The 25,860-nt window shown below is 39.1% G+C and overlaps 1 protein-coding gene across 1 annotated transcript in view; it reads left to right on the forward strand.

The window, feature by feature from the left end:
- The window catches only part of BAZ1A (bromodomain adjacent to zinc finger domain 1A), a 62,396-nt gene extending 40,450 nt beyond the window's left edge, over nt 1–21,946 (forward strand). Inside the window, exons 17-27 of the mRNA XM_031049018.2 lie at nt 945–1,069; nt 2,174–2,782; nt 5,996–6,159; nt 6,344–6,498; nt 8,829–8,977; nt 15,051–15,298; nt 15,430–15,656; nt 16,535–17,019; nt 18,102–18,247; nt 20,271–20,358; nt 20,889–21,946. Coding sequence (XP_030904878.2) covers nt 945–1,069; nt 2,174–2,782; nt 5,996–6,159; nt 6,344–6,498; nt 8,829–8,977; nt 15,051–15,298; nt 15,430–15,656; nt 16,535–17,019; nt 18,102–18,247; nt 20,271–20,358; nt 20,889–21,079 — 2,587 coding nt within the window. The 3' untranslated portion in view covers nt 21,080–21,946. The remainder of the gene's footprint in view (nt 1–944; nt 1,070–2,173; nt 2,783–5,995; nt 6,160–6,343; nt 6,499–8,828; nt 8,978–15,050; nt 15,299–15,429; nt 15,657–16,534; nt 17,020–18,101; nt 18,248–20,270; nt 20,359–20,888) is intronic.
- The last annotated feature ends 3,914 nt before the right edge of the window (nt 21,947–25,860 follow it).

The following is a 25,860-nucleotide window of genomic DNA, read 5'->3' on the forward strand; positions in this document are numbered from 1 at the left end:
AAAGGTACTGACATGAGAAATTTACAAAATGTTGGGGTGTTTTTTGTATTACTTTGTCTTGCATTGGTTTCAGATTTATGAATATCATCCTAATAGACCATTCTAGTTTGTGGAACTGGTGTGATCTGAGCTACATCATACTGACCTCACGTGGCAGTTTATAAATCAAATTAAATAGTGGGTTTTGTTTGTTTTTTTAAAAAATGCCATGCTATCCCAGGTGATTTCCATAAAACTAAGATTTATTTTTTTTTATTCTGTTAATGAAGTTGTATGGCTTCAGATGGTAAGATTCATGCAGATGCAGCTGTATCTGATTCCAGAAAAAAAAAAAAGCAAAGTGTAAATACAACAGCATATCTTTACCTGTTTGAGGAAGGGTGTTAGTTAAGTATATTTGCTTGAAAAAAGTAAGTATGGGCCAAAGGCAGATTTGTGCTATGTTTTGAAACTCCAGATGGGGGAGGGGGAGGAATATTATCCTGTAATGATCATGTAATTCTTTAGGTTTTTCACTATATTTGCTACTAAGGGGAAGAATGTGTAATAAACATTTTATAGAGCAGTGTACATTTTGCTGAGGAAGCATTTTCTTAGTAATGAAAAAAAATTGAGATCAGTAGAACTATACTTATAAAATATCTCAGCAAAGGGTCTGATGATAATAATGCTCTTTAAATGAAAGAGTGAGTACCAAAGAGCAGGTTTTGTCTTTAATATGGAACTTCCCATTTATAGTTCAATGGGTTTCTTTTGGGTTTTAATATAATATGACTTAAAATTATTTTTTTAAAGCATTGTAGGTCTTCTACTAGCTTAAGTAATTCTGAGAGGAAAATGCAGTTTGTGTTGAAAGTGCCATATTGTGTATATTTTTTTTCATTCTATTCAGCTTTTAATGGCGGGTCACTTAGTCACCTTTTGGTTAATTTTTTATGTGTCAGGGAGGAGGAACGGGAAGACCTTGATACTAGTACGGAGAGCAAAGAAGTCGAACGTAAAGAGCAAGATGCAGACACAGTGACAGAGGATGAAGAAGAGTTGGGACCAAACAAAAAACGAAGAAGGGGTAATACTATAATGGATTTGTTCATTTGTGTACATGTATGCACACACACATGCATACACCTGGGAAGTTCTTGGGGTTTAGAGTAAATTTTTATAAAGTATCAATCTTTATTGTAAACTTTTCAACGAAAAAGAGGAAAAAACCCTCAAACCCACAAGCAAAACCAGAAAAACCCTCCCAAACAAGATCATAATGGGCTGTTAAGTGCTTCAAGCTGTTGTCACAGCATTGGGCTATATGTCCTTTCACACTCTAGTTTCTTCTGTTACTTGATCTCTGGATTCCTCATTGTCTAAAACCCAGGCTGTTGCCTGAGAAAGTAATGCTCTCATCAAGATTCTTCAATGCCCATGTTTGAAACATTGTGATGGGAGGACAGATAACTGTTATTTCATTCCTGCAGTTGGGAAAGCTGAAGATCACACTGGAAACTGGTAGAAATTGAGCGCCAACAGCATTGTTCACTGTTGCATGTGTCAATTATAGGATGTACTTTTCTAGATGACTATCAGGACCTTATTCTTTGGTAAACTAAAATGTAAACTGGAGTATATTCAGCTGGTGTAAGTTTAGGGGACATAATAGTAGGATATATATTAGGAGAAAAAAAAAGGAGTGGTAACATAACTGAGTTTGTGATAAAACTTCTTATCTAGGGATTTTGGTATGGCTTGAGGCCTTTGTGAGGTTTAACTTTATCATTTTGAGTATGATAAATTAAATCCAGACCAGTTTGCACTCAATAATGAAATTGCTAGAATTTCACTTTATCATAATAGAGTACTTCTGTGACATACTTTTCTTAAAATTCTGGGCTTTGTTATAGTGCTAAAAATGACCATGTCAGTAAATGAGACTTGGTCTAGGTTCTACAAATTGAAAGTATTCTAAAGATGGCTACCCCTTTATCAAAGGAAGGGGAATAATCGCTTGAATTTTTCTTTAACAAAACTAGTATTGCTTCTTGACTAATCTGATGGTCTTAGACTGTGAGTTTTGATAATCACAAAGGGACAGCTCAAAACCCTACTCTTTCCTTGAGTTTTTGGTTAAGGAAAGAATTTATAAGTGCATTGCTGTCATACTTCTTCCTTTAACTTTCAGGAAGGAGAGGGCAGAATGGATATAAAGAATTTACAAGACAAGAAGAGACTGCTTGTGAAAAGAGTGAACCTCTTACTGCTGAAGATGAAGAAGCTTTAAAGCAGGAGCAACAAAAGAAAGAGAAGGAACTGTTAGAAAAGATTCAGAATGCAACTGCCTGCACAAATATCACCCCACTGGGTCGTGATCGTCTGTACCGACGCTACTGGATTTTTCCCTCTGTTCCTGGATTGTTTATTGAAGAGGACTATTCCGGTCTCACAGAAGACATGTTGTTGCCTCGAACCTCTTCCTTTCAGAATAATGTACAGTCTTGCACAAATGAACCTCAGGTATTCAGTAAAACTGGAGAGTCTTTGAAATCTTCTGAATCTACCTCCAATATTGACCAAGATTCACACACCAGTGTTGTCGTAGAGGTGCCAAGGCCAGTATATAAACCAAACCGTTGGTGCTTTTACAATTCTCGGGAACAACTGGACCAACTCCTAGAGGCTCTCAATTCCCGAGGACATAGGGAGAGTGCCTTAAAAGAAACTCTTTTACAAGAGAAAAGTAGAATATATGAACAACTAAGCAGTTTTCCTGTGGAAAAATTCCATATTCCAGGTAAATGAAATGAAAAATTCTTGGTCTTGCTTATGCAGCTCTAACTTCTGTATAATATTTTTAGAAACCCACAATTCTCATTTAATTGTAATTGCTAAGAGATAAGAATTATTCTTAAGAATTGTTTCACTCTGAAAAATGGATTTGGGTTTATTTTGGGGTTTCGTTGGTTTTTCTCTGATGGATCTTTGGTATTTTTCTGGTGGCTTATGCTAAAAAAAGCAACAATTTTTCAGTTATCTCACTGCTTAGTAAAATGGGATTGGCTTTTAAACAAACGTCTCTAGGAAGTAATTTGAGCTTTGGGAAAAGATTAACTGGGAATAAAGATTACTGTCTGCTAAAGGTAAATCATAGTATTGATCATCTGATGTCCTCATTTCCAGTCTGATGAAAGCAGACACAAGATACGACACTGGAGACAGGAATACTGCAAGGGGAGGCAATTACTATTACCTTGGTTTCTGAGTAGGACATGCTCTTTCATAACATTATAATGCATGAAAATCTTTCAGAAGCCTGTATTGGCCTATTGTGAACAAGGGAATACATACTGCAGGGTCATACTAATTCCTCTGGGAGGAATGTTTAAGAATCAGCATTTTGTTTCAAATTATGTGAAATTACTGTGAAGGCTTCATGTTAGCTGTGTTGGGGCAGGGGAGAATTACTTGTATCAGAACTGAGTTCTGTTTTGCTGGAGTGTGTATATGCCAGGGCATGCCGTGAATGCATCACATATGTAAATTCATACCTGATCTGCAGTTCATTTCAGTGGAAACTATTATGGGACAGAGTTTCTGCATAGTAATTAAGCTTTATTTGGAGATTTATGGCTATGTTTGTGGGGTTTGGTGAGAAAATCTCTGTAATTTTCTGATAAATTTATGTATGTGTGTGGTTCCTTGTGTTCCTAGTTGCTGCACCTTTATCTGTGTTTTGTGTGCTGCATTTCATGTTGATTTCTGCCCTCAAGCAACTTGATTTTCACACCCATAGATGTTTCATCTCTTGCTAATTGTAGAATACCACTGAGGGTTTTTTTGGGGTTTTTTTTTCTTTTTTAAGTAGCTTTGAACTTAAAAAGAAATCAAAAAAATTCAAATGCAGTGGTTCAGTACCAGTGTCACTTCATAGAGGCATAGAATCACAGAATAGTTAGGGTTGGAAAGGACCTCAAGATCATCTAGTTCCAACCCCCCTGCCATGGGCCGGGACACCTCACACTAAACCATATCATCCAAGGCTTTGTCCAGCCTGGCCTTGAACACTGCCAGGGATGGAGCATTCACAAGCTCCCTGGGCAACCCATTCCAATACCTCACCACCTTAACAGTAGAGAATTTCTTCCTTATATCCTATCTAAACCTCTGCTGTTGAAGTTTCAACCCGTTACCCCTTGTCTTATTCACTACAGTCCCTAATGAATAGTCCCTCACCAGCATCTTTATAGGCCCCCTTCAGACACTGGAAGGCTGCTATGAGGTCTCCACGCAGCCTTCTCCAGGCTGAACAGCCCCAACTTTCTCAGCCTGTCTTCATACAGGAGGTGCTCCAGTCCCCTGATCATCCTCGTGGCCCTCCTCTGGACTTGTTCCAACAGTTTCATGTCCTTCTTATGTTGAGGGCACCAGAACTGCACACAATACTCCAAGTGAGGTCTCAGGAGAGCAGAGCAGAGGGGCAGGATCACTTCCTCTGACCTGCTGCTCATGCTTCTTTTGATGCAGCCCAGAATACAGTTGGCTTTCTGGGCTGTGAGTGCACACTGAAGCCAGCTCATGTTCATTTTCTCATCAACCAACACCCCCAAGTCCTTCTCTGTAGGGCTGCTCTGAATCTCTTCTCTGCTCAACCTGTAGCTGTGCCTGTCATTGCTCTGACCCAGGTGTAGGACCTTGAACTTGTCATGGTTAAACTTCATGAGGTTGGCATCAGCCCACCTCACAAGTGTGTCAAGGTCCCTCTGGATGGCATTCCTTCCCTCCGGCATATCAACAGAACCACACAGCTTGGTGTCATCGGCAAACTTGCTGAGGGCGCTTCCTCTGTGTAAGAAGCAGTGATAAGTGGTGGTGTGTAACTGTACTTTGGAGGGAGCTTTACTGCTGTGGACTCCAACTGCTACCCTACTTCCTTCACTCGGATAACTTGCAGGACAAGTGAGAATCACTCTTAGGCTATGGGCTGCCCTTCCCCCTTTTTAAGTTCCAATTCAGGAGAGAATGGAAATAAAGTTGATATGTGCTATCACTTGATTCTATTCCAGTATCTACTAACTTTTTCTCATCAATTATTTGCAAGCTTATTGCTACTGTTTCAGTTCTGCTCAAGAAAAAATCCTGTACTTCCTTAGCAACAATGTTATGGTAACTTTTTATTAAATACTTCCAAGTTCTTGCACATACCTCTTCATTATTGCATTCCTAGGATTTAAGGTAGATCCTGTGAACAGGAATGTTTGCCACCTATGAAGATTCGCAAGCACTAATTTAGGATCTGGGCATCATTTCAGCTCTTTCTGGCTTTTGAGGTTTTGCATTAATTTTGAGTTATTTTATGAAGGGGTTTTTGCTTGATAGCCCATCATCAGCTCTTTTTAATAAATTACCTTGCTGTCTTCTTCCTTTTTTTCCCCAAAACCTTTAATTAGAGGGGACCGTCAATCTAGTCTGTGCCTGTGTCATGTTTCCTTTCTGTTTTGTTTTAAAGTTAGGTTTTTAAAGGGGATTACATATTGTTCTGTTGGCTTTTGCAGCTGGCAGTTGCATAAGCTTGTTTTAAATGTTGCCATGATAAAGATTTGTGCAGGAAAGAAAACTGAGGAGCTCTCCTCTAAAGTAAGGGTTGTCAGTTGAAATGGATTTTATTCCTTGCACTTACAACAGAGTTATTGTTGATTAGCTACTCGTTCAGAAAATATTTTTTAAAAAAGTAGTTACTTTTAAATTGACAAGGATTTCTCATCTTGTGTGTTGGGATGAGTAGATGCTAATCTGTATGTCTTCCCTTAAAATTGTACTCTGCTTGGTTGGATCCGAATCCTTAGTTGGTGTGGAGATGTTGATGTTGGCAACTGTCACTACATATAAAGAGGGAGTTTTGAACCTGTGTTTTTAGTTTGTTCTGCTCTGTACTACTGTTGTTCCCTCCACCAGTGGCTGCTTTAAAGAACAATGTCCACTAACGTGAAGTTGCTTGGTATTCTTGCAGACAAACCTCAAAGTGACGTCAGACCTCCTTCAGGACGGGGAAGGATGCAGAATGCCCATGATGGATCTCATGTATCTGCAGAGAAGCAGCTTGAACTGAGACTTAGAGACTTTCTTTTGGACATTGAAGACAGGATCTACCAAGGAACACTGGGGGCTATTAAGGTATTTGTGTATTGTAGAATAACTAGAAGCACAGTGGTGCCGGCGAGTCTGTAACTTACATGAGAACTCTTGCATATTACGGGCTTTACTGAGAGCATAATTAAATTGTGTAGACAGTAATTGGCACTAAAAGTTTTGTACCCTTTGATTCTTCAGAAACTTCAAATTTGTATGTTTGCTTCAGGTTACAGACAGACAGGCTTGGAGAGCAGCCTTAGAACATGGGCGGTATGAGTTTCTGAATGATGAAAACAAAGAAAATGGTATAATTAAAACTGTGAATGAAGAATCTGAAGAAATAGAAACCGATGATCAAGATAAATTTATTGTGAAAGACAGGTAAGAGCTGTGATTAAGTAATGTCTCTTCGTTATGTAGCAGTGCTCTGTTTTTTCAGCTTTCAAATTGTTTCTACCCTCAAATTCTTTGGTATTTTTTTAGGATTTGAGTTGTAACGTGAGATTTTTGTGTTAATTTATATTAGTTAAAGTACATGATTTATATTTCTATATGAAAATAATTTCATATATTTTCACATGACACTGTTCTATTACCCTGTAAAACTAAGGCACCAAGTTTTACTTCTATTCAGATATTACACTGCTCAAAGTGGATGTTAATTGTCAGACAAGAGATATGGGAATTCATTATGAAAATGTTTAAAATGCAAAGAAAATTTAATCTAGCAAATTCTGTTTTGCTTACCAGAAGGAGGGGATGCAAAAAAAAAAAGTAACAATCCACTTTGTGGAAGAAGTGGGAGTGTTCAAAAGGGAAATAGAAATAGTAATAAATTGTTGGTTGAACCATCCAGTGCACCTTTTCATGTGTCACAGTAAGAACCATCAGTGCAACAGGCCATGGTCTGCATTAACCTTTAGCACTGCAGCAAAACAGAGATATCTTACAACTTCATGAATAACTGTCCTTCTGAAGAGTGAGCTGCAACATAGTAAAAGAGAGGAAACCTCAAATGGTACAGTGTTGCTACAATAAGTGTTTTGTTGGCTTTGTTTTGGTGTTTCTTTGAGACAGATGTGGGACTCTATATCAGTGTGTGTTGTAAGTCAAACTATAGAAACTGAAGATTTTGAAATATTTAATTCTTAGAAGTTACCTACTTTCCAGAAGTAAAGTTCTACCTTAATTTACTTAATACATTTAATTGTATACCTTGATAGGGTGTGAATGTTGGCTTGTGTATTCTGTGAAGTTTTTCTTTCAGACAGGAATTAGACTTTTACTTTATGTAAGCTGTACTTTTGGATGAACTGTTGAATGCTCTGTTTGATACAGGAACTGAAATTTCTTTAAGGTTTTCCCTTTTTTATTTCAGTTTGATGAAATAGTATTTTCATACAACACTGTCTTTTAGATCTGAGTTCTCTAGTTACATGCAGAATGTATAGGGTCAGCCTTCTTTATATTAATGACACAATTTGCAGACATTTGCCTCATGAAAGCCACAACATAGAAATATTCCACTGTTTTAATTAAGAAGCTGAAATTTATCTGTCTTCAGTTACGTTGGGCACTTGCTCCATTGCCAGTTTGATGCAGCTGCAGAAGCTTGTTGCTTCATTTTTTTTCCATTTGATACCGACTCTGTCAAAGTTTCTGAATAAAGTCTACTCTAATAATGTCTTGCATATTAAAAGAAAGACTATGGGATTCTGAAATCATGTGACAGATTGCTTTTGATGCTGAGCTTTTTATCCACCTCAGAACTAGTGACATCTCATTAAGACCTTGGAGTCTGACTAGTGAAATGTAAATAACTGTGCAGCTTTTTTTCTGTTTGCTTTCAGGCTCTCAAAATGTGTGTGACTGCAAAATATAATGAACAGCTTTTAAGTTTGGAAAAAAAGAACAGGGACAACCAAAAGCATTGCTCATTCACCAGAATAAAGAATCCAGACAGTCTAATTAGCTGCCTTTTTTTTTGTTTTTTTTTTTTTTATTTTAATAAACCCCCAGTAGAAATTGAATTTTATTTTCATTTGTGCAAGTTGCTCTCCTGCACTATACTTAATATTTGTGGTTCAGGAAAATTACACTTTAAAATTATTACTTAGTCTTTGGTCCAGGAAAAGGCTGTTTTATTGGAAACCTAACTTTCCCCCCCATCCTCCCCCTTACTTGAAGTGTTAATTTAGAAGAATCCTCCAAGGATGAGAATGTATAAGTTAACAATTCTTGATTTAACGTTCTAAAATTGCTTCCTGGATTTACTTAGTTTATTTTATTTTAAAGAATCTTGTTACTTGTGGGGTATGTGTAGCTGAACTTCTTCAGGAGTATTGTAAAAGGCTGCATCTCACTGCTGGATGTGTTTTCACTGAAGAATTAGTGAGACTATAGTCTTCATGAAAATCTCTCATGAGCTAGCCAACGGATGTTGCATCCAGTCTTCTGGAAATCTTTGTACTTCAATACAATTATTAAGTTTGTTACCGAAAGATGATTTCTCTAGATTAACTAATTAAGCAAACTTGAGAACTGGGATAGCATATCACACCTGTGTAGTATCTGTTTAAGTCTATAGTCCATGCACATAAGCAAAAATAAAAATCTACTGTGGATACAGACTTAAACAAGTATCTGTGATGTTTAATTCTAAGTATGTTAAAAAAAAACCAGTAAGATCATTTACTACATTTCTATTCTAGACTCGTTGGGTTAAAAACTGAAGCTCCAAGTGCTGCATCAACAAGTACAAGTACTCCTCAGCCAGTTAATAATGTGGTCCACTGCTTGGCATCTGCACTACTTCAGATAGAACAAGGAATTGAGCGCAGGTTCCTCAAAGCACCTCTTGGTAAGCTTTCAGAATTGGAACTGTATGTCTCTAATTCTGTGTAAGATTTTGTACCAAAAAAGAAATCCACCCAAGCCCAGTGGCTTCTCTCGTAAGACTGGATGCTTTAGAGGGACATGTTGGGAAAAGAACAAATAACTAACCTATGACCATCTATCATTGTACAATATTGAAATGTCATTAAATTAAAAATTAAAATTTAAAAATTGGTCAGTTTATAAGGCCTTAGATAATGAGGAAATACTAATGTTTCTCTCATTATTCTCTGTGTCCTGAATTGTATGTGTTACGTAACAGCGTATTTTACTCTTTAAATATGTACATATTTAACCTGGATCATTTCAGTGATCTTGTTTATGTGGCCCCACAATTATAATGATCATTGGGAAATGCTTCTACAGAAATTAGTAAACTTTCACGGGGAATACTCTAATTCATCTTTACTGGTGAGGCCAATGTGTCATGCAGCTATACGATGGGTTTATTCTGTGTGGGTTTTAGGTAGCAAAAATGTATGTTCCTTTTTATACTGTTTTGGTGAAAGCAATATAGGTCTGGTTTATCTGGATCATGTTGTTCCTCAGTAACAGAATATTTATGGTATAACATAGTAAAGATTTACATTACAAACTTTCAGATCCTCAGGTTTTGAACTTAAGCTGTAAAACTTGGAAATAGAAGGTTGTAAGAAAAATATAAACTAAAGCAAGATTATAGCTTGACTTTAACACACATTCATTGTTTGGACTCCTCTGATGTGCTCTGGGGGTGAGAGTCAAAGTGCATAATGCAGGTTTTGATGCATTAACATTAGACACAGTGACCTAAAACTTTTTCTGCACCTCTGCTGCTGCTGCACAGAGTCTAGTGTTTGGGTATCAGTTGCCACTGAAGATGAGTTTGAGCTAAATTTGTGCCAGAGACTTCTGACACTCAGGCATGAGTTTCCTTCCACAAGATTTCATTATCATTGTGATGACCTCTGGAAGAGGGAAATGTGGCAAATGATTGAGATGAAAGGGGAGAGCAAAGGAGTAATTCAAACTGCATCTGTTTGAAAGTGTTACTCAGCAAAGTCATCAACTCACATATGTCTGCCTTTTCTAAGCCAGGCATAACAGGACTTATTTCCTGCTATATGACTAGATTTATAACAGGTGCATGAGACAGTTAATTAACAGTACATCCAATGTTTGTTGTATTTATTTTGCATGTGCAGGTTGTAAATATGTTGTGCAGTGCATGCCTGCACTTCCAAACTCTCTGAGGGTATTTCAGCAACAGCATCTTGCTGACAGCTATAAGTTTACTACAGTGTGCTCTTAAGGGGAAAGAAATGGTTATTAGTAGGTTATAGCCATAAACTGGGCATCCTGAGTTAGAGGAAATGGATTAAAAGATAAATGTCCCTAAAATATTTGAGATAAAGTGTTGGGTTTTTGTTGTTTTTTTGTTTTGTTTTTTTTTATTTAGCAATCCTCCTGCATCTTTTTTCCAGTGGTCTGAACTCTGCCATAATCTAATGATGGTTCATCTTTTTGCCTGACCCTTTGAATGATGCTGGGGTTTCTAGTTTGTTTTTGACTTGGGAATCCTGTTTTCCTTTGGATGCCTTATACTGTGTGACAAAGAAAGTATATAGGGAAATTAATATTATATTATTTGCATGTCTTAAATCTTGTATATTTGTATATTGTACTATACCTGTGCATCTCTTCTGCTCTGAAGAATGGTACTGCTGTAAGCTTACAGTAGTATATAGAACAACCTGCATAGCTGAAGGAGCAGGAAGGATCCCAGGTGTGCTCTGCTCAGGCTTACTGTCCTAACCATTAAGGGATGGTGTCATGTTCCCTCTTCCTTGCTTTACCTTTGGTGCCAAGTGTCTCATGTTTTTGTTTGCGTAATGAGCTGCCTTTGGCAGGAGATGAGTCTGACTGAAGGCAAGGTTTTAGTTTTGTCATTAGAGAGCTCTTGGAGGAGCCGTGGCTTTGTGTGGCTCTGTAGCAAAGAAATCTTAAACCAACTATTCACTTTTGATTTTATGACCACTAGGCAGTTATATGAAAGGTGCTCTGACTTGGGAACTTGGGGATGTGACCACAAGGTGTGACTGCAAAATGTCAAGGAAGCCTGTGTATTTGAGAGGCATCTGTCAAACTTAGGCGCTTCAGCAGTCAAGAGCAGTTCTGAATGCACACCTTTCTGGATATAACTCTCCAGTGTTTCAGACGTTTAAAAAACCAAGAATGCAAAATTTGCATCATCTTATATTGAGCTTAAGCTCCCCCATTGGAAACAGTGTTTTTGCATGCTCCTGCAGCAGGATCTGTTTCTGAGATTGCAACTTGTGTATGTATAACAGGCAAAGAAAAGTTTTCTACTTAGCTTGACAAGGAGGTGTTAGTAGTGTTACTATAACTTTGTATACCAAGTGGACACTGTTGCTTGCTGGTGAACTGCCTTATGCTCAGAACTGTGATACCCTCTTCTGTTGGCCCCTCTAGAAAGTGGCCAGCAGTACTGTGACAATAGAAATTAACTTCTAGTTTGTAACCACTGGGTTTTGGTTTGTGGGGCTTTTGGGTTTGTTTGCTGTCTTGTTATGCTTGATCTTATATAGTCCATTGTGTCCATATACTCATTTCTTTTCTGACAGGAGGGTTTTTTAATAGTTGTTCCAACTGCTTAATGGAACCATCCCTAGACTAAATGCCTGCCTATCTGTTTCTAATGCTAAATCTGACAAGCCCAACCTGTTTAGGCTGATTTAATTATCATTGAGATAAAAACACTAGACATCAAGCAAGTGCTAGTTCTGTTTGGTAGCAATACAGGGGAACACTAGGTAAAAAGAGTACCCCTGCATTTCTGCTTTAAACCAAATCGAACCTGCTTTGTCTTCATCAGTATTTCAGTTGTTCCCTTTGCTGTGGAGTTTCTTTTCCCTCTCTGCTCCCCCTTCTCTCCTCCTACCCCCCTTCACTGTGCTCAGTTCCTATTAGGGGAATGGAGCCATAATTCAGAATTTTTAGTTTTCAGTCTGTTTACAGCCTCTAGTACTAAAGACAGCACAGTGAAATTCATTGCAGTCACTGGCAAGTTTATCCCGGTGGCCTCCAGGGTGCAGAGCAGACAAAGGGACCCAGCACAGCAATAAAAGGACCAGCTGCTCCTCTCTGCTCAGTTTTTGTTCTGAGCCTCTATCAGACTGCCAAGAGCCTCACTGGTGATTCTGATAAGTTTAGAGTTGAGGTGCATACCAAATATTCAAGTGGAAGAGCAAGAAAAGACTGGCACAGGAGATAGCAATGCAAAAGGAGATCTAGAAACCCCAGAAACTGCACCTTCTGCCTTGCAGAGCTGCTAGGTGGCCTCTAATCTGCAGTTTGGTGATTAAATGTAACATGAATTACATGCATTTCTTAACTGTGAATTGTGTTTTAGAAATCATTTCATTACATGTAATTTTAATACTCAAGAACACTCCTGTACAAAAATGTCTTAAGAATATTGTTTCACATGGCAGGTGAGCTAGTACTCTTTTTGTTTAACAATTTTGTAGCCAATTACATAAACTGAAAAATTTTTTATTGAAACCAAAGGTTTAAACATGGGTAGTAATATAAAACCTTTGTTTTATAGTAAAACCCCTTTGTTTTATAGTTTTATTTGTAGTAAAATGCAACCCACAGATTAAAAAAAAAAAAACACCCACAAAAAACCTGTATTTTCTTTTCATCAATTTGGAACAGAAATTTGCATGTTCACTTAATCCTTTCCCCCCACACCTTTAATGCCTCTGGGTGTTTGGAGGTTTTTTGAAACTATGCAGCATTGTGCAATTGCATATCCTTTCTAGGAATACTAAAATGGAAACCCTTCCCTGAACTCAATAGCTATTGATAGATGAGTGCATAGATCTGTCAAACAACTTAATTTGCATTGTAGCAAGGCTTGGAGGGCTTAGCTGACAGAGGGGTATCCCACTGCGCAGTGTAGAGCTGCTGAGACACAAAGGAAGAGGCCATTTCTCCCTCCAAGTTAACAATATAAATGAGAAAGATGATGGATGGAAGAAAAAAGTGTTATTCTTATTTTACAAATTGGGATCTGAAGCAGCGGGTGTTGTTTGGCATGTTTCAGCAGCAGGACATGCTGAAGCAGGTCGTGGTCAGTAATTTCTATCTCTGTATTGCATTTTTAGTTTTGCACTGCAAATATTTGTTGTGTTATGTCATGAACTATATTGGTGAACCAATTCAGGCTAAAAATAACCACTAAAAAACCCAGTAATTATGCTCAAGCTGCCACTGTCAGCAAAAGAAATGCTTGCCAATCTGATATATATATATATATATATATATCCATATATATGCTTAAGATAAAGTATCTTTGCCAGAGTTATAGTAGAAATTTGCAGCAGAACTGAATTGGGTCTCATGTTAGTCTAGTGTCCTGACAAGGGGATTTAATTTCTTTTTGCTGATTTTTAAAAGCACACCAGGAAGATAGACTGTAGTGCTGCTTTTGCACTTGACCACTATCCTTAGTAGACTGAACTTCAGATAGGAAACCTAAGGATAAAGTAATAGGAAATTTTAGGGATTCCATGTTTGAATTTACAGTTCAAGAGTGGCTACATGTTATTTATGAAGCTGTGTTGCCTGCTTATCCTTTGCCTTCTCCCATCACTCCTCTTGTGCTGCTTGATGCTAGTGCAGATGTATGCAAGATTAGGCAAATTCTGGCAGCCAGTTGATGAGAGGCAAAAAGGCCTTGCCAGGAGAGCAATTAGTCTAATTTTTTTCTTTCATTTTGGTTGTTATTAGATGTTTTCTTATCCTGTTGCTGAGGAGAAATCATTTGACAGGTGAATCATATGCCATTCTTGTGCCCATTGTGACTATAGCAAGTCTGGCAAGGTGGCATTTTATACTGGAGTGCAGCATTAATCAGCTGGAGGTCACACAGTAGTAACTGGACTACCCCTTCTAGAAGGGGAATCTTTGAACATTTCCATAATCAAAAGTATTACTATATTGTGTCTTCCTTTCCTTAAATCTTCTTGCTTTAAAATGCAAGAAATAGCTTTCAACATTCAGAAAGAAATACCTTTTCTGCTCAGCAGCAGCAGTGCAGGGTGTCATTTATACCTTCTTGTTTCTCTAGCTCCTCAAACAGCCTATTTGATTCTGTAATTCCCAGCTGTTCATTCCCATTCAATACCTCCTCCCTCACTATCCTGTATGTGTATTTGTGTGACTGCTTTGGTGGCCTGGGTTGCAAACCAAACCTGTGAAAATACAATATAATCTCTCATCCCCTGCCCCCCCATTTATTTCTAACTGAGTTAGGATCCCAGGTCTGACTTGGTTTGCCACTAGGTGTGCACCACAGATTCATGTGTACTACATTGCTTATAAAATACCAAGAAAACGGTACTATTTCAACTACAGTGGTCACCCTGTCTGGTTAGCTGGATAGACATGCAGGTTCTTGTGACAGGAACAGTGCAGGACAGGAGTAAGGGCATTGAGGTGTGGAGAGAGGGCTAAAAGATTGTCTCCTAGATTATGCTGAGAAGTGCAGGTATGAAAAGCCCTTTAAGCTGTCTTTTGCCAGCGAAGTCTCTGGTTAATGCTAGGTACAGTATTTAAATATAAATAATTTTGTGGTTTCAAAATGTACCTACAAGGGAAAGTAAATTGGGAGTGTCCTTTTTTAATCTTAAGTAATCTTCATTTATAAATTTAATCAAATTGTTAGGTTTCCAGGTTGTTATCTGAGTAATACTTTTATGTCTTGCTCATGTCCCAAGTATGCGCAAGTTGAAATTGAAGTGGTATTGAACAGGAAATTCTTAATGGCATCAACAGCTTGGAAAATAACGGGGAAATATTCAAGTATTGAGGAGATAAACAAAGGTGATCATATTATCCCAGTTTACTACTGCTGTCTTGATAATCAGAACCTTACCTCATAGTCTAAAATAACATGGATGTTTGACAAATTTGATCATTCTGGTGTTTTGTTTTGTTTGTTTTTTTTCAATACCCCTCTTTAATGGAAGATGCCAGTGATGGTGGACGGGCCTATAAAACAGTTCTGGATCGCTGGAGAGAGTCACTTCTTTCTTCTACCAGCTTGTCCCAAGTCTTCCTTCATCTGTCTACACTGGATCGAAGTGTCATCTGGTCAAAGTCCATCCTCAATGCTCGCTGTAAAGTGTGTCGAAAGAAAGGTGATGCAGAAAGCATGGTGCTGTGTGATGGCTGCGATCGAGGCTATCATACTTACTGCATCAGGCCCAAGCTGAAGGTATCTGAGGAAAAAGAAGTGCTTCCTTTTCACATAAAACTTGAGTAGTTCGTACAACTTAATTGCATAGTACTAATGCTTTCTTCTTTTTCTTCTTTTTTTTCTTTTTTTTCTTTTTTTTTTCCTTCTAGGTCATTCCTGAAGGAGACTGGTTTTGCCCAGAGTGCCGACCAAAACAGCGCTCTAGACGCCTCTCCTCCAGACAGAGACCTTCTGTGGAAAGTGATGAAGAGACTGCTGAACGACTAGGAGAAGGGGAAGAAGAGGCAAATTATGATGAAATGGGGCAAAGTGAGGAAGAGCATTATGAAGAAGAGCAAGATGAGGAAGATGAATCTCAAGAGGAAGAAGAGATGAGGTAAATGGAAACCCCTTTAGCAGATGTCTTACAGAAATATCCTTATTATTAGGTGGAGTAATTGTTCACATAAGCACATATCTTGAAAATCCAGTCTGAAAAAGATGTTTATTTAAAAAAATGGCAGCTTGTTAGAAATTTGGCTCTTACTGATGTGTTTAATATTAACAAAACTTAATTCCAGTGGGCTTAAGTTCACTTTTCAGGATGAATATTCCAGCCTAGGATGTATAGGTGAGATAGCCATCAGAGCTGCAGTTCTGTACAGCTACTATTTCAATGTAAAGTGTAAAGTGAAGAGAGTTTCAAACAGTAGAAAACCTGTTGATTGAAGCAAGACTGTTTGTGGCTCTGACAGTTGGGATGCAATAGTTGGAGAGAATTTGCATCTCCTTGAGAAGTAAATTTATCTCTGGGATCTTCCTTCTTTCCTGTAATGGAAGGAGAGTCTTGAGTATTAGTTATAAATCCTGACTAGAGCATAACTTCTATATTGAGTATTCTACAATTGCAGTTTATTTACATAGCTGGAAATACAGTTTAAAAATCCTAGTTACTTGTAGTTGCTGTGAGAAACAAGCAAGTGATTTAAAGAAATTAGTAACTGGTGCTCCAGTTAATGCATTTTTATTGCACGAGCTGCAAGGTTGATGGAACTTCCAAGCATTTCTTTATAGTAGGTGCTCTGCATAGTGTCTGATTAAGAGACTTCGGTATTTAAGATAATGGTAGCTGGATGGCTGCATCAGCTTGAAAGGCAGCTGCCTACCAGTCCAACCTTGAATGGTTGGGTTTTTTAAATGCTGAATTAGAAAACTGAGGGAAGAGAGCCATAGGGAATTTGGGGATAAATAAATATAATTGTTCACTTTTTGTAGCCCATCAAAGCCAGGAAGACCTCAGGTCAAGTTTCCATTAAAAATGAGAGCCGCCAAACTCAACAATCCATTCTCAAGTCAGAACAGCCAGCGTCAGGCAAGATATGCCTCGCGGAGTCAGCAAAGCACACCTAAGCAAACTGAATCTTCATCTAAAGTTACCAGGAGGGGGTTGAGAAAGGTAAAATCAGCCCCTCCATCAGTGACAAAGCCTTCTTTAAGACTTAATAGCCGAACCACTCGTCAGACCCAAAGTTCATTACAAGCAGATGTATTCGTGGAATTACTCAGTCCTCGAAGAAGACGAAGAGGAAGAAAGAATGCTGATAACACACTGGAAAACAGCTCTTCCAATTCACTTGGATTTAGAATTGTTGATACCGTAGACCCAACTGAGCGGCTTCGGAAGTATCCAGTTTCTACTTCAAAGCTTTCTCTTCCTGTTACTGAACCCAAGAGAAGAGGCAGGAAACGACAATCCACAGGTTAGAGAAATTTGTTTCCCAGAACGAAAACCATGTTCTGTTCCTTGTGAAAATACTTGTGTGGTAGAGCCAGGAGACTAGAAATGATGCTTGAAGGCAGTTTTACCTCTTCCAACAAGGCAGATCCCTTCTTTTGCCATGACAGAAATAAACCTCGAAAAGAAAAATTCAGTCATCTAAAGAACAAATACTTAAATTGCCAAGGAGATTTATCATACCTGTATTTGAAGGTTCATATTTGCTAACAATATGGAGCAATTGCTAATAAGTGGATAGAAAATGTGAAAGTTATATTTATGCCTTAACCCTTAAAAATGTAAATGCTTACTTATAACTTTTATGTTTTTGTGTTGTTAAACAGTGCAGAACACAGATGTAGGCAAGGTAGCGAAATCTGGAATATATACAAACCACAAGAAGCTGCTGCCAGAAGAAAAATGTCTTCTATCTTGTATAGGGCTAACAGTGTTCTTGCTTGTTAAGCTAATAACAAGTATGTGATAGTAGGGGAATACTTGGAAAGCTACAATAACCTTTTAAAAACAGAAAGGCCCCAATGTGAGACTGAAGAGTGTGAAAGAGCTTGCACTCCAGTGTGGCGGCCTTGTATTTTGTGCCATTTCTGCCCTTCACCATTGGGAGTTTCTGGGCTTATCCTCTAACCACCCTGCTGACTACTCTTGAAAGCAGATAAAACCACTCTGAATAGAGGTTTTGTGGAAGCAAAAGTTATGAGCAGGCAGCTTATTCTGTTTTTCTCTAATAGGGCTTTTCTTTCAGTGTGTAACAAATTGTCTTAAAATTGAAATCAGTGGAAAAAAATCCTTTCCAAAATGAATGTGATGCAGGAGAATGGAGGAGGGACCCAGCTAAGTCCTGGTACTTTGCATTTTGTGCTGCAAGAGAGACATTTAGTGGTTAATAACAAGGCTGTAGTATAGTTAATACCTGAAGACAAACTACATGAGTTTTGTCCTGAAACTACAAGTTTATTACCCAAGAAGGTGTTTTACTACTTTTTGAAACTTTATTCTTATCAGGTTTTTATTTTTATCTGGGGGGGTGGGTTTTTTTTTTTCCAGAATCATCTCCTCAAACCTCATTGAACAGAAGAAGTTCAGGACGTCAAGGGGGAGTCCATGAACTCTCAGCTTTCGAACAACTCGTAGTGGAACTGGTACGACATGATGACAGCTGGCCTTTCATGAAACTGGTTTCCAAAATCCAGGTAACTGATAGAACTGTAGAGAGGAATGATGATAATGGTTGAGAATCATATTTGCTGCCAGTAAAAATTTGGGAATTTATAGTCTTGCTCAAACAGGGGGATACAGGTAAGCAATGTGATTCAGGAGAATGCTTGCATTTCAGCTAAAATATGGTGCTAGAAATAACTTCTACAATTGACATGTCGTTGGGAAATTTTAAAGTAAGCTTGTCAGGCATTTAAAAATACTAAATGCCTTGATTTGAAGGGAAAAAAATGTTGAGCATGGGACTGCTAAAAGTATATTTATGTTGATTAATTAATTATTTGGAGTAACCTTCAATTTACACAAAGGTATGTTTGAGAACAGACCTGCAGTAATATAACAAGATAGGAACAGCTTTGCTCTGATGTTAACTATAATGCAGTAAACCAGGGAATTTCTTAGCTTAGTTCTTAATTATTTTCTTCTAGCTTAGCTTTTAAAATACTTGATGGTAAGTAGGTACCCAAAGTAAGCGCCGCTTTAGAGGTTTGTATTACTGTAAAAGTTCCCAAGGCACATCTGCTTTTCTGCAGGTGGCAAAGGTTTGTCTGTTGGAACTGTCATACCCTAACCAAGTGCCTGTTCTCTCTGAGGCCTCTGGAGCAACTCTGCACAGACATTCGTGCAGTATCTAGAGCTCAGTGTTCAAGTGCTCTGTTAACAGTGATAGCTGTTAAATGAAGACTTGAAACTGAGTTCAGAGTCACAGCTAGCCGGAAGGATTAATGTATCTGGACAAAAAGAATGATGTTCAAATGTGAATGAAAGATATAAGTGCAGAGGAGGACGAGAAGAATCCTGAATGAAATAAGAGACTCATGTCTGCCTACTCATGTACTGTAATTACGTTGGATAGTGCAAGAATCTGGTGAATGTAAGGAGGGATAGAGAATTCAACTTAGTTTTGATTCTAAAAAGAAACTGCTAAAATCCAGTGTGTTACTCTTTGCCTGAATCAGTCACGAAGGGACAGTCTCTGTATAGTTTGGAAAGGAAAATCTATTCCTGAGTAGTTCAGATTTTCATCATGACAGAAATTCTGGTTTAATTTTTTGTTGCCTTTAAGACAATGTAAAGAATAAACTGAGTGTTCAGTGCACAGCAAGCCAGAAAACTCTCTTTTTAGTCCTCATGTGAACTGCATTTCTAAAGGGAAAGGAAGGTAAAATGTGGCAATCTAATTCTGTATCTCTACTAATTCTTTCTTTAGGTTCATTTGCAGGTTGCACTTCATATAGTAAAGTTACAGGCCATAAACAAGACCTTGGTTTAAAAACATATATGATGGTGCATGTGGGTATCTTTTCTTGGGGGGAGGAGTCACATTTGGATCAGATATCCTTTTCTTTTACTCCCCTGCCCTGCTCTGCGAATGAGACACTCAGCCTAAGCTTGGTACTTAACCTGGAATTAAAAATCTGTGGTCCAAATGGTCAGCTAGGCAATTCTTTTCCTCCCTCACTTTCATCACATAAACACTGTTTCTTTCTGGTACTTGAATACTGTGTTCTAGCTACAGAAAGGTTTGCTGCTTCCTGTTCAACACAACTAAATGGAGCATCAGGATTTCACATCTCCTATAAGACAGTGAACAGTAGTGGAGTGAAAATGGTCATTACTCATGACTGAGGAGCTTTTAATATTGTAGTACATTGCAGGAAAACTAAAGGTTCTTAAATCTTGGAAATCATTTTGCACTTGACAGATGGAAACACTGTAATGCTTATCTGTTCATGCAGTTTTCTTACAGTTGTTCACAGGGTATTTAGGGATAGATTTATTCACTGGCTAATATTTGCTGTGGTCTACTACTTGAATGATACAGAAATGAAGATGCAATACCTGAAAACTAACATTCCATTCAGGAGATGGAGGTGGTTGCTTGTGACACCTCTGTTTAAAAGCAAAACCAAAATGCTTTTGCTAATACATCATTTGTTTATAGGTAGAATTTTAAGCTTCCATTTGTCTATGGAAATTTTTTTATTTTTTTTTTAGGTACCAGACTACTATGATATCATCAAAAAACCTATTGCCTTAAATATTATCCGTGAAAAAGTGAATAAATGTGAATACAAGTTAGCATGTAAGTATTACTGATTGAAAGAGGTAATGAACCCTCTTCTCTCACTTTAAAAGAAATTCTTGTCATAAAATAGAGGATTAGGAAGCTGAAATTGTTTGGTTTGGGGCTTCCTGGTGTGTTTTGGTTTTGTTGTTTTTTTGTTTGGATTTTTTTTTTTTTGAAAGAGCATTTACTAATGTTTTAAGATAAGATTTGTTGAACAGTTCTTTTACTCCGAGATGCATGAGGTACAGATAGGTAAGAAATGAGCAGCTGAGGAACTGCTGGTAATTTCTCAAGCCTTTGATGTCAGTGAGTGGCACTGAAATATTTAGAAAAGGTCCTGTTGTTACTGCTGGATTTGTAGTTTTTATTGATAATTAGAGAAATGTCAAGAATGTTTACATGGCACTAATATCATGATAGACTCTTGACACATGCAAAGACATTTTTGTATTGTGACTGTAGGATCACTGTAGTGATTCGGTGGGGTCATACTGCTTTCGTACTGCTCCGAGACATGCTCAGGTGATTTACTTTTTATTTCCTAGCGGAATTCATTGAAGACATTGAGCTGATGTTTTCAAACTGCTTTGAATACAACCCTCGTAACACAAGTGAAGCAAAAGCTGGAACTAGACTTCAAGCTTTCTTCCACATTCAGGCTCAAAAGCTTGGACTTCCAATCACATCTGGTAATGTGGACCATGCCGCTCCTGCAGCGAAGAAGTCACGAATCTAACCTCTACCTTCCAAAGGATTTTTTTTTTGAGGAATCTGCTATGTTCATTAAAATGAAATGTTAAATCTTAAATCACGCAGTCGTCATACCTGTATAAAGCAATAACAACTGTTTAACCACCTTGAAGTGTGGCCTGCACTATATTCTCAATGTAATATTAAGCACTCAGGAGAACGTAGGAAAGATTACCTTTGCTACAGTTTTATTCAGTGTCTGATAATTTTGATAGATGTACTGGATACAGTACTGGTTTACAGAGGTTTTGTACATTTTTAATACATTCATGTGTCCAAATATCTTCCAGAAGAACATTGTTTTTTTTCCTGCACAAAATGACCTTGTTTCATCCTCTAGATTTTGTAGGAGCTGTGGTATGGAGGGCTTTATCAACTCAGATAAAATCTTCTGCTGTAGCACAGTTGAGGAAACTGTGTGTGTGTGTGTGTGTTTGAAACTTCTTTGAGCATATCTTCTCAACACTACACATGAATGAGTACAACTGCATATCTTTCTAAGTACTGTACCAGTGCTGGCTGGAGGTATTCAGTCTGAGTTTATTAAGTAGATATTTATTTAGCATTCAAAGTAATTTGTGAATTTGTTTTGTATTTATAAAATTTGTACTTGGGGATTAAAAACAAAAAAAAAATCAAAAAAAAAAGGAGGAGTTCCATAACTTTTTTAATTTTTTTTTCTGGGTTTTTTTTTGTTTGTTTATTCCCCTCTAACTTTATGATCAATCAATAAACACCTGCCCATGGCCCTGGCAGTTCTTCTAGCAATGAGTAAATTTTACGGGACTGTACTATAAGTTTTTACGTACAACTTTGGAAGTGCACAAATAAAAATGACACATTTTTCCAAGTATTCTGAGCTTACTGGCATTTCCTTCTGCATTACACTGTTGCACCACCTTCCCCATTAACCTAGCAGGAAAGGCTGCTGGAGAGAACACGGCAGTTGGCAGAACTTGGTTTCCATGTGAGTACCCCAGTCAGCATCTTCAGCAACTGCAGCCACTGTGACACCTGGTCTCTGAGTGATGCAAATGTTCACCAACATGTAAGGAGTAATGTAAGAAGTATGTGCATAAGTTGTATAGTTATTTAATTAGGATCTTTATCCTAAGAGTGTAAAACCTCATAGCTTTGTTTAGCTGACCAGCACCTTCTTTAAACTGCTTGCTCTTCTTGAACACAGTATTTATTAATTTAAATGTATTAAACTTGGTTTGAGTCAATACCTTTAAGACCCTTTAAAATCAGTTTTGCCACCTGAAGGTATGCCACACTGAAAAAATGGCATGGATCAGAAGTTTGGGGGTAGTAAGAAGTGGCTAGAATGGGCATTCCCTTGAGCTTAGGGAGTGGATGGGAACACATAGGAGACTGATCAGGTTGAAATGCTGGATTTGGGTGGGGATGTTTTCTTAAAAAGAACAAACCTAAAATAATCTTAAGGCTGTGAGAACAGTGGGGATATTGTTTAGAAATATCTGTTGGTACTTCAGAGTTTCTGTGCGAGCCTTCCCTTGTTCAGAGCTGACATCTCTCCTGTCCAAAGATGTGTTTCTTGTTCCCACCACAAAGAACACCAAACACCACAAGGAATGTGAGCAGCAGAAGACTCTTTGCATGGTGTAGGTGATATTTGATATCCCTGCATCTGTCTAGTCCGAAGAGGATGTGAACATCCTGACTAGCAGGCTGCACAGACACTTGTGCGAGTTCTTGTTCACATGAATAGTCCCCATTGACTTACATGTGAATACTTCACGTGGGGGGAGTACTGCGGGCTGAGCAAGTCCATCTGTGGCAGATGCAATTTAAATGGTTACTGTCCCCAACCTCCCAGCTGTTCATTCTTATTGCTCTTCCACCAAGATTATTTCCTTTGAAAGCTTCCCCTCAACCAGCACCATGGTAAGTCTGAGTTTAGGCAGAGCCGGTGAGAACAGTTTAGCCCAGCTCTCTGCTTGTGATGTGCTGTTTGTATGCTTGTGCCATGAACTACATTAGCAATTTGTCATGAGGTTTGCAAGCCTAATGCCTTACTTAAACACACTGAAGGTGAAATCAGGAAGTGGCCACTTCTCCTTTGATTAGCTATGTTTAAATGTATGCTGCATGTGCAATGGAGATGCCCTCGGCTTCAGTGGTGCTCACAGAGCATGGGCTGAGCCTTTGGTTCCTGGTAGTAGATTGCCTGAGTCAGCATTTTCAGACTTCAGCTATGTTTCCTCTGAGTTACCTCAAGATGTGTTTCTGTGGCTGTTTATTTCCCCCAGGCATATCCCTTTGGAAAAAGGGGAATTGCTTAATATCTCCTTCCTGGTCATAATCATGGCATAGTTGTGCTCCATGTCCACCTTTCCACCAAAACAAACTTGCGTCATACCATGACCAGCCATGTCATGTGCTGTTACCACCAGACAAAGTGTTGTGCAGTATCTGCAGAGGGCTCCAAGCCAAAGTCTCACAAAGGTGCAGAAAAGGATAGGGTCAACGGCTTTGTCTCCGATTCGGAGCTGCAACTAATCAGGCTGTACCAGACACTGCAGGAAAACAGGCTCCAAGTCCAGTGCCTGTCCTCCAAGCAGCATTTTCACAAGATCCAATAGTGAAAGTCTTTCCCTTCTTGGCAGCTCCAATGTATCTTGCCCTGGCTGGTACCCAGAGGCTGCTATACCTGCTGGTTTTCCTGTTGTGCAAATTCAGCCCCTTTCATTCACGTCAGGGCTAGGAATTAGAGGGTAACCACCCTGGGCCACTTCTGACGGGTTTTGTATGTAACTCTCTCATAACTATGGGGCCAGGTCCTTTGGAGGAATCGGGCTCCAATGCAAAGGACTCTCTCTTCAAGCAAATCTCAGTGTTTCCTCAAATACAACTTGCTCACCTCCTGCCCACCACAGGCTGATGAAGATGCAGAAGACAAATCTCTGCAGTGGCTGCTCTTACTGGAAGCTGCCTTTCCTACCCAAGGAGGGTGAGGTCAGGAGGAGAAGGCTGCATGCAGCCTTGTTTGGTGATTGATTGCATCAAGCCAATGCTGGCTGTTCATGCTTGGGTATCAGCCAGCAGCACCAGAGAACCAAAGTTGTATTCAGATGCAGGTGACCACCTTGGCTGGCATATTCAGTGTCATATTTGCTTGCTGGAAGCTTAGCTTCTGGAAACCTTAACAATGCTGGAAAGCTTGAGCTGCTTTGGGCTGGCAGAGTGCATGGCAGATGTGAGCCAGTGCTCTCTGGGGTTTGGGCTGTGGCCAGCACCCAAGCGCTGGATGGCTCTTGTGTGGAAGGTGAAGTTTTCACTATCGTAGGAGAGAGCACATAAATGTTAGTATTAGCAGCAAAGGAAGATGTTCTTAGCAAATAGGGACACTGAAAACCAACCTGAATTTACATGTGTAATTACAAGGAGGAAGAGATTGACAGACCCTGAACAGCCCAACGGTTGCCAGCTACCCCACAACCATCCATCCATGGAACAAGCACAGTCCAGAAGTGGAGATTGTGCTAGGGATGAGTGCAGGGAGCAGATCTCTGTGGACACCACACCATGGCAGCGTCCTGCCCATCGCCATGCTGCTGCTGGACTGGTAATCTTGTTTTATCTGTGTACATTCAAATGAATAATACCTTGGCCTGGTCATGTTTCCTCGTGTGGATCACTGTCGTAACAGCGCCAGTTCCAGCTAATGCTTCCTGAGGCTAACAAGAACTCTTTCTACCCTGAGAGAGCCATTTCACTCTGAAGAAACTGCTGGTGTCTGGATGACTATAGGCAGTCTCATTGCCACAGCAGTGACTTCTGGGTCTGGCTCTGCAGAGGTGCTCCTTGTGCTTTACCCAGCTTGCTGTGAGGGGATGTTCTGAGGTTTCTCAGTCTGCTGCCATCAGGACCACATGATGTATTCTTCCTCCCACCTGCCCTTCAACAAGCAGTGTACTTCCCTTAATTTGGTGCCTCAAAACAGCACCCTAGCAACACTTTGCCTTTAAGAGCTCAGTTGTATGTATCTATCGGGCCTGTGTAACAACCCCTCTTGGAGAATCTCTAGTTACTACCAATAAGAAAGTTTCCTGGGTTGGGGCACTCAGGTTTGAAAATGTTTGGATTAAGTCCAGTGCAAAAGGTGAAATGACTTGGGCTGTAAATGAAAAGAATTATAAAGACAGGTGTGTAAAGCCATCACCTTGTTTCCCATCTGTTGCCTAAGAGGGATGCTGAAATAGCAACATTCCTAAAATGTGTTTGTGGGTTTATGTGTGTATACTTGTGTGAAGTTTTGTATGTTTAACTGCTGTAAGCCCGTCTATTAAACAATGCTTATCATTAATGCTGTACTTTATTCAAGGTTTATCTCCGGTACCGGGGAAAGTGCCACTGGAACTGTGATTTACTCAGACCACGAGTGGTGCTAGGAGCAAAGCCCAGTGTTCTCCTGCTTCCATGCTCCCAGCAGCGTCCCCTCGCCCTAGCTTTAGTGACAATGTGGGGCTGGGGTTGTGCTTAAACTGGGGATTATTCTTCCTAAGTAATCAAACACACCTGACTAAGCACTCCATCATCTGCAGCTGCGTTCTGGCAAACACTTTTCCAAACCAATACTTTTTAATACTTGGAGTGCATTAAAATGTTCAGCATCAGTACAGACTACACCTGGCATGGTCATAGTGGCAGAAGGCCGCTTATGTTTCCCGAAAAGTGCACTGAGGCCAACTTGGGGTTTGTTTCTCTACCACAATCTATTGGTTTCCTGGGTTTGTGGTGCTC

This window comes from Melopsittacus undulatus, chromosome 4 (assembly GCF_012275295.1).
Source record: "Melopsittacus undulatus isolate bMelUnd1 chromosome 4, bMelUnd1.mat.Z, whole genome shotgun sequence".
Taxonomy (NCBI): Eukaryota; Metazoa; Chordata; class Aves; order Psittaciformes; family Psittaculidae; genus Melopsittacus; species Melopsittacus undulatus.